Source organism: Microchirus variegatus (genome assembly GCF_963457635.1).
Source record: "Microchirus variegatus genome assembly, chromosome: 12".
Classification (NCBI taxonomy): Eukaryota; Metazoa; Chordata; class Actinopteri; order Pleuronectiformes; family Soleidae; genus Microchirus; species Microchirus variegatus.
In genome coordinates this window covers 27,643,714-27,661,470 of record NC_139813.1, presented here as the reverse complement: position 1 = coordinate 27,661,470, position 17,757 = coordinate 27,643,714, and the positions used below count along the sequence as shown (strand labels likewise).

The 17,757-nt window shown below is 44.9% G+C and overlaps 1 protein-coding gene across 3 annotated transcripts; it reads right to left on the bottom strand.

Annotated features, from left to right (window-relative positions):
* Window positions 1–37: 37 nt before the first annotated feature.
* On the bottom strand, window positions 38–16,027 carry filip1b (filamin A interacting protein 1b). Of its 3 annotated transcripts, XM_083898898.1 has the most exons (8): window positions 15,887–16,027; window positions 10,712–10,953; window positions 10,332–10,636; window positions 8,223–8,405; window positions 6,567–6,745; window positions 2,906–5,639; window positions 1,020–1,084; window positions 38–545 (listed from the first exon to the last, which is right to left on the bottom strand). In XM_083898898.1, exons 3-8 carry the CDS (start codon window positions 10,623–10,625, stop codon window positions 482–484), a joined length of 3,519 nt encoding a protein of 1,172 aa, XP_083755024.1. In that variant the 5' UTR covers window positions 10,626–10,636; window positions 10,712–10,953; window positions 15,887–16,027; the 3' UTR covers window positions 38–481. The 3 variants fall into 3 exon arrangements, with proteins under 3 accessions (XP_083755024.1, XP_083755022.1, XP_083755023.1); XM_083898896.1 differs by lacking the exon at window positions 1,020–1,084; XM_083898897.1 differs by lacking the exons at window positions 1,020–1,084; window positions 10,712–10,953 and having other exon boundaries at window positions 15,887–16,019.
* Window positions 16,028–17,757: the final 1,730 nt, after the last annotated feature.

Below are 17,757 nucleotides of genomic sequence, written 5' to 3'. Positions count from 1 at the left end.
ACACACACACACACACACACACACACACAGGGTTGGCTCAAAGATAAATAGCTTTTATTTTTGGTTCCAGTGGTAAATGATGACAAACTCTTACTCTGCACACAGTTCACAGCGACTGCAAAAACCTCCGTAACCCGAAATGCTGTGAAAAATTCAGTGAATCAAGTGAATCAAAAATCCAGCGTTGGAGACATGCAAAGATATAAAACCCTAAAAAACTTTAACGTCAGAGTGCCGTAAAAACGAAGCGTCACACACACACACACACACACTTCCAAAGTTCTTGTGCTTTTTAAAATGGGTGGGAAAGGCGATCGTATCGTGAAGGTTCTCGCCGTGGCGGCGAAGGGCGTTGGGCCTCCTCAGCTCTTGCCTCCCGCCGCAGAGGTCGAGCGCGCCGACACCGTCGACTTCCTCAGCTCGATCTTGGACTCCAACCTCGTCACCGCCGACACGCCCACAACCGCCTTGCTCGTGGGTTTCAAACCTTTTGACACAGGGATCCGCGTGGCCGTGCTCCGAGCTGACGGCACGTCCGGACCGGGCTGGAAAACAAAACAAAGACACGGGAAACGGCTTTAAAGACCATCTGTGCACTGGGTTAACGTAGCTGATCTTCAGGGATTTGGATAGCGCTAGCATTTGCCAGGAAAGTAGCATTTTGTAATGGAGAAATACAAGGGAATGCTAACTATATGGTGAGCTGCTGGTCCTCTGCTGCCTCATGTGGCCACTTGTGTGTCACTGAGGTTAATCTAAATGTAAGTTTTCTGAAGCCGAATTGACAAAATAAGACGTTTGAACTTAGCGATGGAGGCAGCAGTGGATCAACAACTCCTGTGATAAAATCACTGGTTTTCTCTATGGGCTTTGGTGTGGGAGAGTGAGTGAGTGGTTCATTAAAAGGAGGGAAATTTGTGAACTTCTAAATGAGACCAGTAGGGGAGCAGGGGGTCATTCCAGTGTTAGCTCACACCAGTGACGTTGTCACGTTAGTGTAACGTTTTGCTGGTTTGTACCTGGAGATAGTGCTAGCTAGGGAGCGCACGCCGCGCGATTTCATTTCGACACATTTCAGAAGCAACTGAAAAAACAAAACAAAAATCATCCATCTCAACGCGGAAAATGCTTTAAATGTCGAGTAAAAACATTTACGTCAATGTGACGTAAAAGTGGTCACCCGCTCACGTCCTCAGTGTTTGCTGCAGACCTTCATGACCTGACCATGAGTCTGAATGGCCCACGGTGCACAACACTTTCCAGTCCACTAGGTGGTGCACTACACACTTGTTTTTGGTCAAAGAGAGGCCACGACCCACAACTTTATGACCCAACAGCGGAGAGAGTACAAGGACGAACAAATGTAGACGAAATGCGGCTACTGGAGTTGGACGTCCGTGGTTACCGTCTTCTACTTTTGACTCAAAGAAGTCTGCGCAAAACAACGGCCTAGGCTGTGCTTTACACGGCAACGCTCCCGGGTGAAAGCGACAAAATATTTGATCAGACGTGCCTTTCTTTTAGACGGCGACGGCGTTTTTGGGGCTTAAAAACGCAAAAAAATGAAGCCACCCTCCAGAGTGGAAATCTTAAAGCGGAACTAGACCGGAAGTTCCTATTAACGCTGTTTTTTAGTGTGTATCTGCGTCATTACCTTGTTTATGAAGCCCTGACGGTTCTAAACAAACAGTTCAGTCACTGCTGAGAACGTTGTGTTTTATTGTAATCTCGGGGCTCAGCGAGATCTCTGAAAATCCCGTAATAGTTACATAAACAGCGGTTCTCCTGAACAGCACATCCTCCTGCTCCGGGCACTAGTCCGGGCACATACGGTTGCGTACATACACCACAGAAGAAGAATAACGTCCGTTGTGGAGGTGTTTCACGAGCAACAGTGTCTTCTGACTCTGGGTCTGACTCCGGGTCAAAGGTCGTCAAAGGGACTGCGGCGGGGAGTCGTGAAGAAGCTATTTTTAAACACTGTTAAAACAATGTTTTGATAATGAGGAGCAGTGCATCCACCGTTCCAGAGGGGGGCGCTGCGCTTCTGAGAACGGATGTGCTGGATAGTACTGGCCAATCACAAGACTCTGTCTTCTGGGGGTGAAAGTTCACTCTGAAATCTCGCAGCAGAAAAACACTGTCAGAAAAGAGGATTTCTATCGGCTAGTTTACAGAAACTAGGAGGTTTTTGATCATAAAAACAAGTTAATATATGTAAGTAGACCTCCATAACTAACATTTATGTGCAACAGGACCACTCAAGGTCACCTTTAAAAACGCTCCACCGTCGCGTTCCCGTCTAAAGGGTTGAAAACACAAAAGTTTGCCGCCCGTACGCGTTGACGTCAGATCCATGTGCAACAAACAACAACAACAAACATGTCGGATTCGATCCATCAGTCGGACATTCAAATTGCCTTAGCTGCTCTGATACCTGTCCAGGAGTTATTGTTTTGGTTTTCGACTGTGGGCTACTCGAGAAGGACGTTTCAGGTGCGCGCTCCTGGTGTTGTTGTATGGCAGTGCTTCACAGCGCCACCTAGCCACCTGGCATGCACACTACATCAAATTCCACACACTTTTGCGTCACCCAAGATTTCCACCCAAAGACGCTTAACGTCTAAACGCGGGATAAAAAGTGGGAACGCAACGACCACTTTTGCGCTTTGTGTTCAGATCCGTTGTCGTGTAAAGCTAGCCCTAGAAAGTGTTGTGAGACAGTGACATGTACAGTCCTTGCAGTCCTCGCAATCGACACTAGACATGAGGACCCTAGCTGTACTCTGTGGACGTACAGAAGCTAAAAAGTATGACCCAGGAAAGCAAGAATCCAAATGTCTGCACACATTTTCTGGTACTTGCCCACTTACATGCTACAGAAGGTGGATTTGCTGCGACTCACCACTGACTGTGTCGGCCTGGAGGCTGCGGAGGTGATGGGCGTGATCGTGATGCTGCTGGTCATTTTACCCGGAGTGGTCTTTCCCGCCGAGGTCTGCCGCGGCGAGCGCAGAACCGTCCCCGTGGAGGCTTCTCTGCTCTCCGGGTTCATAGCAAGCGTTGCGAGCGTGACCACGGGACTGCCGCGTCCATCACAAGGTCTTTTGAACTGCGGGCCCAGGTGGATGTGGATCTTGTTGTCCTCTGTCGTGATGATGTTGCCGTTGTATTTGCGGACGTTCGAAGGCACGGGTTGTTGCTTCTCTGGGGTCATTTTGATCACAGTTCGGCCTGAAGTTGGTCCGTGAGGCTCGGACGACGCGCAGGCTTCTGCCACAGGTTTGGTGCTGACTGTGATGATGGATACTGGAGATTGAAGGCCTCCGGATCTGTTGGTTTTCTCTGGACTCCTGGCCTTGGAGATGGTCGTTATTGTGACGGGAGAATTCGCCCGATCGAGATTTCCCGTCACGTCGCAGGCTTTTCCCTTCGACATCACGGTTGTGGGCTTCGGGACGATTGTGATGCGAGGTTTCTGGAGACCGAGCGTTGGGATGATGGTGGTGCTTGAGAAGAAATCTTCAGCTCCAGGGCTGGTGATCTCCAAGGTGGCGGTGCTGTTCTCGTGATCCGGGGTCACGCGGATGTGCAGTGGATGGCCCGGGTGCGACGCCCCGTTGGTCTTTACCGATGTCATCTGGTTGAGTGTGACGGCCTCCTTCTTTTTCATCCAGGGAACCCACGGCTTACTCGGCCCGAGTTCTGCAGATGCCGGAGGGTATCGCTCGAGGACCGTCGGCTTCTTCAGACCACGTTGTCGGAGGTTGCTCATCAAGTGGTTTTCCTCGAGGACCGATTTCCGGATGAAGCCTGCTGTGGTGTCGTCGTCCTCGGAAAAGTCACCGGCGATAGCGTCCGTCTGCACCGCTGTAGACGTAACCTGGACATCGACCATCCTCCTGCCGTTCATGCTAGGCCTCAGCGCGCGGCTGTAGCACTTGGTGGCTTCCAGCTCCTTGGTAAGAGAGGCCACTTCCCGGCTCATGCTCTTCCTCTTCTCCTCCTCTTCCATGAATCTCTGCTGCAGCACAGAGTAGTCCACCTGCAGCTGGGAGAGCTGGTCCTCCTTGTTCATCAGCTCATGGATCTTCTCCTTCAGGGCCAGAACATCTGCTCGCAGCTCTCTGGTTTTCGCCTCCTCCGTCTTGCAGCGAAGTCTCAGCTCGGCCTCAGGACTCTGAACTTCGCCTCTCTCGGTCGCTTTGTTTCTGGCGATCTGACTTTTCATGTCTTCCAGCAGCTTGGAGAGCGCGTTCGCTTTGTCCTGCTCTGTTCGGTATTTCTTCTCCAGTGAATCGTACTCGTCCTCCGTTTTCATCAAATCTCCCTCCACCACCTCCAGATGTTTCAGTCTGCTCTTGAGTCTTTGGATTTCCAGCGTGAGCTCTTTCCCTTTGTTGTCTTCGTCCAGGTTCTTGTTGTCCCACTTCCTCTGCAGTTCCCTCTCTGACTCCTCCACTCCGACCATTCGTATCTTCATAGCGGTTAGCTTGCTGTTTAGCGCCGTACTCTTCTCCTCTTCACTTGCAAGTTGACTCTTCAGCTCCTCCTTCTCTTTGGTCAGAGCTGATATCTGAACTTCCAACTCTGACTTGAACTTGAGAAGTTTTTTGCTCTCGTCGATCAGCTTCTCCGTGACCTCTGTGACCTTTCCTTGCTCCGTTTTCAACCTCTTGCTCATGTCGTCACTTTTCTGCTCTTCCTGTTTCAGTCTCTCTGCCATGTTCTTCCTTTCCTCGACCAGGATGACGGTGAAGGACTTCAGCTTCGCGAGGTCGTCTTTGAGGACCATTTCTGTCCTTTCGAACTGCGACTCCGACGATTCCAGTTCCTTCAGTCGTGTTTTCACCTTCTCCAGCTCTGCGGCCAAGTCCTTCACGACACGTTTCTCCTTCTCCAGGTTGGTGTGGAGCTGCGAGCACTCGGTCTTGCTCCTGCCGAACGCCTCCTCCAGCTTCTCCAGCTCCACCATCCTCTTCTGCAGCTTCTCCACCTCCAGCCTCAGCTCTCTGCTGTGGTTCTCCTCGTCCTGCAGCTTCTTCCTCAGCTCTCTGCACTGACTCTCAGTTTTGGTGATCTCCTCGTCCTTGCCCTCCATCTCCAGCACCCTCTTCCTCAGTTTCTCCAGCTCCGCCATGAGAGATGAACTGCCACACTCCCCTTTGCTGATCTTCTCCCTGAGCTCTTGCAGGTCCTCGTCTGATTTCTGAAGCACCTTGCTGTTCTCCTCCAGCTCTTCCATCTTGTTTGAAAGCCCCGCCAGCTTCATCCTCAGCTGTCGGCTCTGCGACTCCTGGTTTGCCAGCTTTGCGCTCATCTCTTCGTGCTCCTGAGCAAACTTGGCCGCCCTGTGCTCCAGCTCCGTCTCCAGCTTGAGGACCTTCTGGTTGTCCTCCCTGGCGCTGTCGGAGACGGCTGCCAGCCGCTGCTCTTTGTCCTGCAGCTTCTGGCCGAGTTCCTGGACCTTCTGGCTCTGCTGGTCCATCTGCTCGATGTGCAGCTGCCGCTCGTCCACCAGCATCAGGGCAAAGGACTTGAGCTTGACCAGCTCGGCTCGGAGCTTCTCCAGCCTCCTGCTGTGGTCCTTGTCCTTACGAGCTTGGTAGGCCTTTTCCTGCTCCAGCAGCCTCTTGAGTCTGAGGAGCACACGGAACAACATGTGAGTTTTGAACGGCGAAGGAGTGCAGATGTCACTACATCACGGCAGAGTGAGTGGTTTACAAACTTCAGAGCTATACCTGCCCAGTGCAGAATACCAGGTCCTTTGTGTATAGTTTATTGTATATTTTGTCTAACCTGAACTGACACCTTCCTACAACATCAACAGGGAGTCGGCTCCCCGATACCTACAGTAGACAAAGAGGTGTGAAAACACGGCCTGGAAAGGAAGGGCCAATTCCAATTCCAGAAAAATTAAGTTGAGGGTCAAGTTTAAGGGCTGTATCGCCCCCAATATTGAGATTTTCCGAGACCACCCTTGGGAGCAAGGGCTACCCAGAATGCATTGCGTGTTTTCACAGAACAAAGATGGCGCCGAAAGCAGCGAAACGAGGACGCTACAAATGAAGTATTTTCTTTGTTAATAGAGATATAAAAATGATATTAGTTTAGGCCCATATTATGGATTACTGACGTCATTGTTGCGTAACAATAAGTCGTGGTGTGTGGTAACTGTCAGCTGAATATTTGTATGAGTATCATCTTATAACTAACTGACAACCTAATAACTTGACTGGCAAACGGATCAGAATAAATAATCCTGACGTAAATGTGTTCTTCTTCTTCTTCTTCTTCTTTTTTGAAGTTGACAGACTGGACGCAGCTTTGGCGTTATTCTGCCCCCTACAGTCTGAAGACGTATCTGCATTTAAGGGGTGTCCCATTTCTAAGTGACAAAATAACCCTCAACAATTGGAATTGGCCCAAAGACTCTTTGTCTATTGGAGGAATGCAAAAGGGGAGGAGTTGCTCAGGCTCTTTCTCCTGTGAAGATTGACCTTTTCCTTGCAAAGGAAAATAAAAAACGTCTGTTTCATTCTTCCCCGGCAGCAGGGGGCGCTCACCTCTCTCGCTCCTGCTCCAGCAGGCCGGTGAAGTCGTCGCTCTTGTTCATGAAGTCGACGTGTTTTCGCTTCTCGCTGTCGAGCTCGCCGATCGTGCGGCGGTGAAACTTCTCGGCGAGAAGCAGCTGCTCCAGCATCCGTCTGTACGTCTCCTTCTGTTTGTCCTCCAGACGCTCCAACTGACCACACAACACACAACACACACACACACACACACACACACACACACACACACACACACACACACACACACACACACACACACCGTGTCAGAAAATCATGTTCCCGCCGCAGAAAAGACGATTTCACGCTCAGATTTTATTCTTCACCTCATTGGTCGTCCACGTGAATCATCATCTGCTGCTGCAGCTTTAAAACTCTTTAAAATATGTTTTTAATACGCAAGAAAAAAGACTTTCTCCTAAATATCTGAAAGTTTTTACATCATAACATTTAATACATTTTTGAAGTTCAACTTTTAGGAAGCACAGCCTAATGTTGCACACAATATACGATGATTTATGTTAAGATTTCACTCTTTTCTTACATTAGCTCTGTTAGCTTGTCTCTTTAGCTACATTAGCTTGTATTTAATCTCTGTTAGGCTCTGCTAAGCTATGTTAGCTTATGTTTTATTGCTGCTCCGCACAATATAAGATGATTTATGCGTAGATTTCACTCTTTTCTTACATTATCGAAAGGCACCGCCAAAATAAAAGCTTAGGAAGGCCACAGTGATGCTCTATACACATCACGACTTGCTGTTAAAATTCTTTAAACTATTTTTAAATACCATAAAAAGGGGCTTCACTGAATGACAGACTGTTTCTGCTTTATAATTTTTTACATTCCTCATATAATTATATGTTAGAAATAATAATAATCAGTATTTCTCCTATATGTTAGCTTGTATGTATCTGTTAGGCTGTGCTTCATTCTGTTAGCTTATGTTTAGCTCTGTTAGGGTGTGCTTAGCTGTTAGCTTATGTTTAGCTCTGTTAGCTTGAATTTAGCTTATGTTTAGCTCTGTTAGCTTGTCTGTTTAGCTCTGTTAGCTTGTATTAAATCTCTGTTAGGCTCTGCTAAGCTATGTTAGCTTATGTTTTATTGCTGCTCCTCACAATATAAGATGATTTATGCTTAGATTTCACTCTTTTCTTACATTATCGAAAGGCACCGCCAAAATATGGCAGGCTGTTTCTGTTTTTTTTATAATTTTTTACATATAATTATCATTTTTTTACTTTTTTGCTCATATAATAATAATATGTTATAAATGTATAATCAGTTTTTCTACTGTCAAATATCAACATTTACACCACTTTGTGCCTTTGTATTTATCGTATGTTACAGTGAAAACACAGAAAAAAACATCTGGATATATTTGTTCATAATAACCACACTCTTGAAAAGCACCAGGGGGCAGTATAAGGAGTCTATGAAATGATAATGATATATATATATGTATATATATATATATATATACATATATATATACATACAGTATCATGTTGTGGATTTAAAGTGCCCCGTGAACTCTTTTCCTGACAACATGTCGGCGTAAACGAACTCCTTCGAGTTCCTTGTTCATTTTCTCTAAAATGACATTTTACTGTGTGATTTTTCTTTGTCCAGTGTCTAACTTCCTGTCCTCACCTCAGCCATGGGTTTCTCGTAGACGTCGTCCACTCTGCTGCTGCTGCTGCAGCCGTGGACCAGGACGCCGTCTCTCTGCAGCGCCTGCAGAGGTTTGACTGGAGCGGCAGAACCATAATGAGCCTCCAGAGTCTCAGGTCTGGTTCTGTCTGACTTCATCAGACCGATGACGTCTTCTCTGGCCTGAGGACAAACATTCATACGACATTCAGTCACAATAACGTTTGTTTACAGACGAGATATAATGTACAAAACCATACAATTCATCATCAGATGCGCTGCTCTCTGTCTGCTGGAGGTGGAACTGCAGCTGCTTGACGACCATGTTAGCTTTGTTAGCTTATGCTTAGCTCTGTTAGCTTGTCTGTTTAGCTACGTTAGCCTGTATTTATCTCTGTAAGGCTGTGCTTAGCTGTTAGCTTGTCTGTTTAGCTTGTATTTAGCCCTGTTAGCGTATGTTTTAGCTCTGTTAGGGTGTGCTTAGCTCTGCTAGCTTATGTTTAGCTCTGTTAGCTTGTCTGTGTAGCTAGGTTAGCTTGTATTTATCTGTTAGGCTGTGCTTAGATCTGTTAGCTTATGTTTAGCTCTGTTAGCTTGTCTGTTAGCTCTGTTAGCTTGAATTTAGCATATGTTTAGCTCTGTTAGCTTGTCTGTTTAGCTTGTCTGTTTGGCTTGTCTGTTTAGCTACATTAGCTTGTATTATCTCTGTTAGGCGCTGCTAAGCTATGTTAGCTTATGTTTTAGCTCTGTTAGCCTGTCTGTTTAGCCATGTTACATGTATTTAGCCCTGTTAGCCTATGTTTAAGCTCTGTTAGGGTGTGCTTAGCTCTGTTTAACTTATGTTTAGCTCTGTCAGGCTGTGCTTAGCTCTGTTAGGGTGTGCTTAGCTCTGTTAGGATGTGTTAACTCTGTTAAGATTGTATTTAGCTCTGTTGGCTTGTATTTCGCTATGTTAGCTTGTCTAGTTTGCTGTTAGTTTGTATTTAGCTACATTAGCTTGTCTATTTTGCTCTGTTAGTTTGTATTTAGCTATGTTAGCTTGTCTGTTCAGCTACGTTAGCTTGTATTTATCTCTGTTAGGCTGTGCTAAGCTCTGTTAGGTTATTTTTTTAGCTCTGTTAGGGTGTGCTTAGCTCTGTTAGCTTGTCTGTTTAGCTATGTTACACGTATTTAGCTCTGTTTAAATTATGTTTAGCGCTGTCAGGCTGTGCTTACATCTGTTAGCTTGTATTTAAGCTCTGTTAGGATGTGTTAACTCTGTTAAGATTGTATTTAGCTCTGTTGGCTTGTATTTCGCTATGTCAGCTTGTCTAGTTTGCTGTTAGTTTGTATTTAACTATGTTAGCTTGTCTATTTTGCTCTGTTAGTTTGTATTTAGCTACGTTAGCTTGTCTATTTTGCTCTGTTAGTTTGTATTTAGCTGCATTAGCTTGTCTAGTTTGCTGTTAGTTTGTATTTAACTATGTTAGCTTGTCTATTTTGCTCTGTTAGTTTGTATTTAGCTACATTAGCTTGTCTATTTTGCTCTGTTAGTTTGTATTTAGCTACGTTAGCTTGTCTAGTTTGCTGTTAGTTTGTATTTAACTATGTTAGCTTGTCTATTTTGCTCTGTTAGTTTGTATTTAGCTACGTTAGCTTCTCTATTTTGCTCTGTTAGTTTGTATTTAGCTATGTTAGCTTGTCTAGTTTGCTGTTAGTTTGTATTTAACTATGTTAGCTTGTCTATTTTGCTCTGTTAGTTTGTATTTAGCTCTGTTAGCTTGTCTGTTTAGCTGTTAGTTTGTATTTAACTATGTTAGCTTGTCTATTTTGCTCTGTTAGTTTGTATTTAGCTACGTTAGCTTCTCTATTTTGCTCTGTTAGTTTGTATTTAGCTACGTTAGCTTGTCTAGTTTGCTGTTAGTTTGTATTTAACTATGTTAGCTTGTCTATTTTGCTCTGTTAGTTTGTATTTAGCTACGTTAGCTTGTCTTTTTTTGCTCTGTTAGTTTGTATTTAGCTACGTTAGCTTGTCTGTTTAGCTGTGTTAGCTTGTGTTGGGGGTACGATGTGAACATCCAGAACATATGAGCGATGGTTTAATCTCCAGAAGAAGCAGAACGTTCTCACCTGAACTTCTCCTTCCATGATTCCCAGCAGACGAAGCAGCTCCGTCTTTGACAGGTTTAGCGTCGGCGTCCTCCTGCCGTCTCCAGATCTCTGAGGCGTCTTCTTCGTCCCCGTCCTCCCGTCCTTCTCTTGTCTCTGGACTCTCATCTTCCTCTTCATCAGCTCTGGTGTCTTCTCCTCCTCCTCCTCCTCCTCCTCCTGCTTCTTCTCCTCCTCCTGCTTGAGGAAACCGTTGGTTGGTTGGATGTGTCCGTCGTGGTCTGGACCTTCCATGGTGCAGTTCCTGGACCGCATTTTTGTTTCACCTGTGAAAACCAAAAACATACACTCATGTCAGGTAAACTTGTAGATTTAATCTAATTTTCAAGCACTTTTCAAACCTGGAAGTCCAGAATTTCAGCAGCCGTAGGATCCCTGAGAGCATCTCCGAGGTCTTTGGAGGGAAACGTACGTTTGTCTGAAGCTAATTTAAAACCTGGCAGTGTGTACTTGTATCTCCTCTGCCTCTTCCCTTGAGCACAAACAACCAGGATTCAAACGTCCACGTGGTCGAGAGGTTAGCGTTAGCGCCGCACACGACAGCGAACGTTCTCGTCTGCTCTCCCGAGTCCTGACACCAGATCTGAAGGAGGTCAAAGTTCACGTGAAAAAGCAGACCATGACTCAGCCGCGGAAAATCCTGGACGCTAAGTGTTAGCAACGACGCTAGCGTCACCTGTTATTTATAGTTGTTTCAGGAGAGAAGCCAAGATGTTTCCACAGTGTGTGTGTGTGTGTGTGTGTGTGTGTGTGTGTGTGTGTGTGTGTGTGTGTGTGTGTGTGTGTGTGTGTGTGTGTGTGACACAACCATACTTGTGTTTGTAAAGTAAAAAATAGTTCGTTTTTTTCTGTTTGTACTTTACACCACTCACTCTCCCACACCAAAGTCCATAGAGAAAATCAGTGATTTTAACATCACAGTTCACAGGAGTTGTTGATCCACAATTCGGCTTTTAAAAATCTTAATTTAGATTTAATTCAGTGACACAAAGTGACCACACGAGGCAGCAGTAGACCAGCAGCGTCCCTGTGTCCCTGTGAGCTAAAATCACTGGTTTTCTCTATGGGCTTAGGTGTGGGAGAGTGAGTGGTTTACAAACTTCTGTCTCACATGTTCTAACAATGTTGTAGACCTAAGCTGACATAGATTTCATAAGCTCGTTAAGAAGCTAATCTCTATGCTAACGGCTGGACGATGAATGCATGTTGTAGCGCTGCAGAGCGATTGACAGCTTGGTTCTAAACGGAGTCCATTGCTGTTTCGTGTGATCTGAATTTTTTTGACCTCAAAGTTTTATGTGATGTGAAAATAAAAGTTGAAAATGAAAACGCTCATAAAAATACGTAGACGTGTGAGAAAGGTTCCAGAACGTGACGAGACGAAATGTTCTTCCCGACGTTTGACACAGTCGAGAGTATAAACGCGCTCGCAGCTGCTTCTTCGACGAATTTTTAAAAGGAGTATTTTTAGGGTCCCTGCGCTTGTGTCTGGAGTCCAACGAGAGCTCGGAGGCGATCGCTTTATCAGCCGTCAGCCATCGCTCACATGCCTGGACCTTCATTTTACTGCACAGCTGCCGCTCTCACCAACGCCGTCACACTGTAAACAAACAGCTGCTCAACGCAGAGCCACAGAAAACACTGTGTTCAGTCCAGATCAGGGAAAAGAGTGACGTTTAATGACATTTTGTGACGCACTAACTGTATGTATATTGTAAACCTGCAGTGAAAGAATCTGTCTCTTGTTTTCAAAGTTCCTTCAACTCAGTCCAAAGTTCCTTCAACGCAGTCCAAAGTTCCTTCAACTCAGTCCAAAGTTCCTTCAACGCAGTCCAAAGTTGCATCAACGCAGTCCAAAGTTCCTTCAGAGCAGTTCAAAGTTCTTTCAACGGAGTCCAAAGTTCCTTCAACTCAGTCCAAAGTTCCTTCAAACGCAGTTCAAAGTTTCTTCAAACGGAGTTCAAAGTTCTATCAATGAAGTCCAAAGTTCCTTCAGCTCAGTCCAAAGTTCCTTCAGCTCAGTCCAAAGTTCCTTCAGCTCAGTCCAAAGTTCCTTCAATGAATTTCAAAGTTCCTTCAGCTCAGTCCAAAGTTCCTTCAACACAGTCCAAAGTTCCTTCAACGCAGTCCAAAGTTCCTTCAACACAGTCCAAAGTTCCTTCAGCGCAGTCCAAAGTTCCTTCAGCGCAGTCCAAAGTTCCTTCAATGATGTTCAAAGTTCCTTCAACACAGTCCAAAGTTCCTTCAATGAAGTTCAAAGTTCCTTCAGCTCAGTCCAAAGTTCCTTCAACGCAGTCCAAAGTTCCTTCAGCGCAGTCCAAAGTTCCTTCAACTCAGTCCAAAGTTCCTTCAAGTGTGAAGAACCAGACCCTTCCTCTGATCAGGAAGTGGTTCTCTTGGACTTGGATCAGTTCTTCACACGTTTCAGTCCAGAGGGTTCTCATAAATGTGTCATTTCACCTAGAACAATTCTAATAGAGCTGGACTTCTCCTCTGTCCTCCTCACTGGGAACCTTCTTCTTCTTCTTCTATGTTTTCTTTTTTGCTGTTTTATGACAGTTGACATCTGAAATGTTTCACGTCCACAGTCTTCTGCGTCTTTCTCCATGACGACTTCCTCCTGCACCTCAGTTGTCTCTTCAGTCTGGACCTCAGTTGTCTCTTCTTGGTGAGGTTCACCATCTTCTCTTTTCTCCTGGATCTTTGTGGAAAGGTGAAGGTAGAGTGACCTCTGAACCCTGAGCTGAGATTTCAGCTCCTCCCTGTCTCTCAACTCAGACCTCGGTATCTTCTCTCTTGGTGGTATCTTCTCTCTTGGTGGTATCTCCGCTCTTGGTGGTATCGTCGCTCTTGGTGGTATCTTCTCTCTTGGTGGTATCTTCTGGATCTTTGAAACGCCGTCTGCACGACGCTGCTTTTCCCTCTGAAGTTCTTGCTGCAGAAGGTTCGTGTGCTGCCTCGCTCTGTGGAGATCAGCTTCGTACCACCTCATTCTCTGCTCGTGGTGCGACGCTCTGATGTTCTTCAGCTCGTCTTCGATCTTCACTTTGTTCTCCATCTCCACCTCGAGCTCCGCCCTCGTTCTCCGGCAGAACGCTCTGTGCTCCGCCTCCACGTGGTTCATTCTGAGGCGGAGTCGTGCTGCAGTGTCCTGCATCGCTTTGGTTTCTTCATGGAGTCCACGCTGAAGGTCATCGGTCTTCTGCCTCAGTGTGAGAACTTCAGCATGGAACAGTTTACTGAGGTCTTCTGCCATCTTCACACGGATCTCCTGCAGGTCATACTTCAGATGTTGCATTTGAAGTTCATTCCTCAGGATTCGAATGATTCCTTGTTTCCTCCTCAAGCTCCTCCTCTGCCATCGTCTTCTTCTTCTGTTCATCCTGCTGCTTCACGTCCGTGAGAATCTCTGACGCTCCTCAGTTCTTCTTGAAGGAACCGTTGCTTCTCTCTCTCCATCTGAAGCTGAGTCACTCAGGTCTGTTGATCTGCAGTTCAAAGTTCTTAGTTGATGTTCAAAGAGTTCAAAGCCTTCAAAGACAAGTTTTACTGATCATATGAATGAATGAAGGCTTTATTCATGTGAACATGTGAATACGATACAGTCAAAATCAGTTGCATCAGTGTTTTCATCTCCATGAAAACCAAACCACCACAGTGAGACCACAGTGTACAGTACAGTATTCAGTACAGTGTTCAGTACAGTGTTCAGTATTCAGTGATATCAGTGATATCAGGCAGCGCTGCTTGAAATAGTGACGCTAACAGTCGGGGCTTGAATGTCAGCGGCGGCTCACGTTACCATGTTAGCGTCATCGCAGCATCAGAAATAGACGGAAGCTCAAGCATCTGGAACGTTGGCATTAACTCGTTCAAACACACGTGAACCGTCACTTTTAAAGCTGTAGTACGTAACCTTTAAATATAATACAGTGTCAAGATTACAAGATTCTTTCTGCGGTCGTGTGCAGCGTTATTAACACTCATGGAATTCTTTGGACTCCTACGCATCTGATTGATTGATTATAAACCTTTTTACGTCACAGAACCACAACAACGTTAGCTTCTAGCTAGTTGTCAGCATGTCCAGCTACATTCAGTGTCTTTCCATCATCCGACTCAGCATAAATTCTTCTATTACTTCCAGGTCAAAGGTCAGAGGCAGGAACTGTAGAACATGTTCAGAGAGTCCAGACCAGATGCTGAGTTCCATTCACATCGGAACCTTAGCAAGACTACTCCCATTAAAAGTATCAGTGTTTGTTTTGGCAGCCATCTTGGAATCCCATCCGAGATCGGGTTGCGGGCTAGCAGCTCGAGCAGCGAGGCCAGAACATCGTCCAGCTCTGACTGGAGGATCCAGCAAGGAGGTATAATGGTCTGCCCAGAGGTCTCCTCCCTGTTGGACATGGACATGGAACCAGGAACACCTCCAAAGGAAGGTGCCGTGGTGGGACCAGGAGCCCTGAACCATCTCAACTGGGTCCTTTCCACCTTGCCTAGGATCAGGGATTCTACTCCGAGTCCCTTTTTGGATCTGAGCTTCTCAGAGACTCCAGAAAACCTTCTGAGGAAACCCATTTCAGATGCTTGGACCCATCACTCATGAAGGTGAGGGCAGGAACGACTTTATCATGAACATTCAGGTGAGTTTTAGCAGCTCGGCCTTCGTTAGCTGCTTGGTTAGCTGCTTGGTTAGCTGCTTGGTTAGCTGGTTCGTTAGCTGCTTCGTTAGCTGGTTCGTTAGCTGCTTGGTTAGCTGCTTGGTTAGCTACTTGGTTAGCTGCTTGGTTAGCTGCTTGGTTAGCTGGTTCGTTAGCTGCTTGGTTAGCTGCTTGGTTAGCTGCTTGGTTAGCTGCTTGGTTAGCTGCTTGGTTAGCTGCTGTTTTCATACAGGAACACAAAGCTGGACCTAAACTCCCCTCTCGTGTGTGTGTGTGTGTCCACTCCTTGTTGTGTTGCCATGGGAACAGCCGTCGCCGTCGTTAAAGCAAACACCAGGGCAGACGCCGCACGTCGCTGCTCTGATATTAGCATCATGAGCTCACGGCTCTCGTCTTATCAGTGACTCGTTCTCAGATTTCTGCTTTTAAAGCAACAGAACGCGTGCAACAATAACAGCGAGCGTAAAGAAAGCTAAGCTATTCGCGGCGTCTCGGGGGAGGTGGGCGGGGTTCCGGGCGGAGCAGAGCATGCTGGGTACGATAACGCGCGTCTGTTTATTGTTTGGCTTTCTCTCACGCTGATCCTCTAATCTCTAATCTGTGATTGATTGAGTTTCCTGACTGTGTCGTTACACACTGATAAACTGTCATTTAGCGTTCGACACATGAACTGTATTTCACCAAAATAATACAAATATGACAATGATATGAAATAAAAACTGTTGATTTAATAAATATGGTGTAAAAATGATTCAGATTTAAAAATACAGAAGTGTCATCGAGGTTTATGAACAATAAACAAGAGTTAAAACTTCATAAAATCATAAACGGAAGTAAATAAATGACTCTTACCTGAACTCTCTTTTCTCTGGTGCTGCCTTCACTGACACAGTGAGTCCAGGTCTCTGGTGTTGCCTTCACTGACACAGTGAGTCCACAGGTCTCTGGTGTTGCCTTCACTGACACAGTGAGTCCAGGTCTCTCGTGTTGCCTTCACTGACACAGTGAGTCCAGGTCTCTGGTGTTGCCTTCACTGACACAGTGAGTCCAGATCCAGTAGTTAGTCCAGGTCTCTGGTGTTGCCTTCACTGACACAGAGAGTCCAGATCCAGCAGTGAGTCCAGGTCTCTGGTGTTGCCTTCACTGACACAGTGAGTCCACAGGTCTCTGGTGTTGCCTTCACTGACACAGTGAGTCCACAGGTCTCTGGTGCTGCCTTCACTGACACAGTGAGTCCAGGTCTCTAGTGTTGCCTTCACTGACACAGTGAGTCCAGGTCTCTGGTGTTGCCTTCACTGACACAGTGAGTCCAGGTCTCTAGTGTTGCCTTCACTGACACAGTGAGTCCAGGTCTCTAGTGTTGCCTTCACTGACACAGTTAGTCCAGGTCTCTCGTGTTGCCTTCACTGACACACCATCACTACATTAGTCCAGTCTTGTCTCAGAGACAACGGAGTGCGAAGTGTGTCCTCTGTGATGGACAGAGTTTAAATGAGAGAGAGAGAGACACACACACACACACACACACACACGTACACGCACACACACACACACACGCACACACACACAGAGAGAGAGAGGGAGGTGAGAATAGACTGTTGTTGTTTTCTCTTAAATCAAATCACATGCTGAGAGTCTGCTCTATATTTAACCTGTGTCCTCAGTCTGTGTGTGTGTGTGTGTGAGCAGCTGAACCATGAGACCACTCCCCCTCCACAGCTCAGTTTATAAACAGGAGATGATGAATGTGCATTAAAACGACCTGTATATGATGATGATGATGATGATGATGATGATGACGACAGTAAATAACTTTATATGTTTTTAAACATCATCAGTGTCTGTACATGTCACATGCTGTTAATTTAGTTTAATTTAATTTAATGTAATTAATATTTTTTTATTTTCATTCCTGAATTAAACAAAACATGATCAAAAATAAAATCCCAAATCATCAACTAAAATTAGCAGAAACAACAATAATCTTAGTATAATAATAATAGCTTATTATATATCTTTATTATAAGTGTAATGTTGTTTTCTCACTCCCTGACACAAAATTATTTTTTCCTCTTGAAAATTAAAAATATTACATAAAGACAATATAGCACTTATTGTCTTTATGTAATATTTTTGTTATATTTTGTTATTAATAATAGTAATATAATATAATAATAATATATATATGGGTATATATATATATATAACAATAGTTTAATTACACACACACACATATATATATATATATATATATACATATATGTATATATATATATATATGTATACCTTGAGTTTCTTGAAAGGCGCCTTAAATATCATGGCGCCTGGTTTCGCAGCTTCGTTTACTATTATTACTTATAATATGAAATAAAATAAATTAAAAAAAATTATTAATGTATATATATGTATATATATATGTATATATGTATATATATGTACATATATACATATGAAAATATAAGTAAAGCTAATATATATATATATATATGTATATATGTATATACGTATATATATATATATACGTATATATATATATAAGTTTATTAGCTTTATTTGTATTTTCATATGTATATATATGTACATAAAAGTATTTTCATATATATATAAGTACATACATATGAAAATATAAATAAAGCTAATACTTTTATTTTGAAGCCCGCCTGCTATCGTTTCCGGCGGAGGGTTTGTTTTGTGCAGCAGCTTCGCTCCGGGGGGCGGAGCCT

Bases quoted from the DNA above. Each gene is read 5' to 3' on its own strand.
- filip1b (XM_083898896.1), bottom strand. From the start codon at position 10,625: ATGCGGTCCAGGAACTGCACCATGGAAGGTCCAGACCACGACGGACAC. The intron at 5,640-6,566 runs GTGAGCGCCCCC...TGTGCTCCTCAG, and splicing joins CTGGAGCAGGAGCGAGAGAG to ACTCAAGAGGCTGCTGGAGC. The intron at 546-2,905 runs GTGAGTCGCAGC...TTTGTTTTCCAG, and splicing joins CCAGGCCGACACAGTCAGTG to CCCGGTCCGGACGTGCCGTC.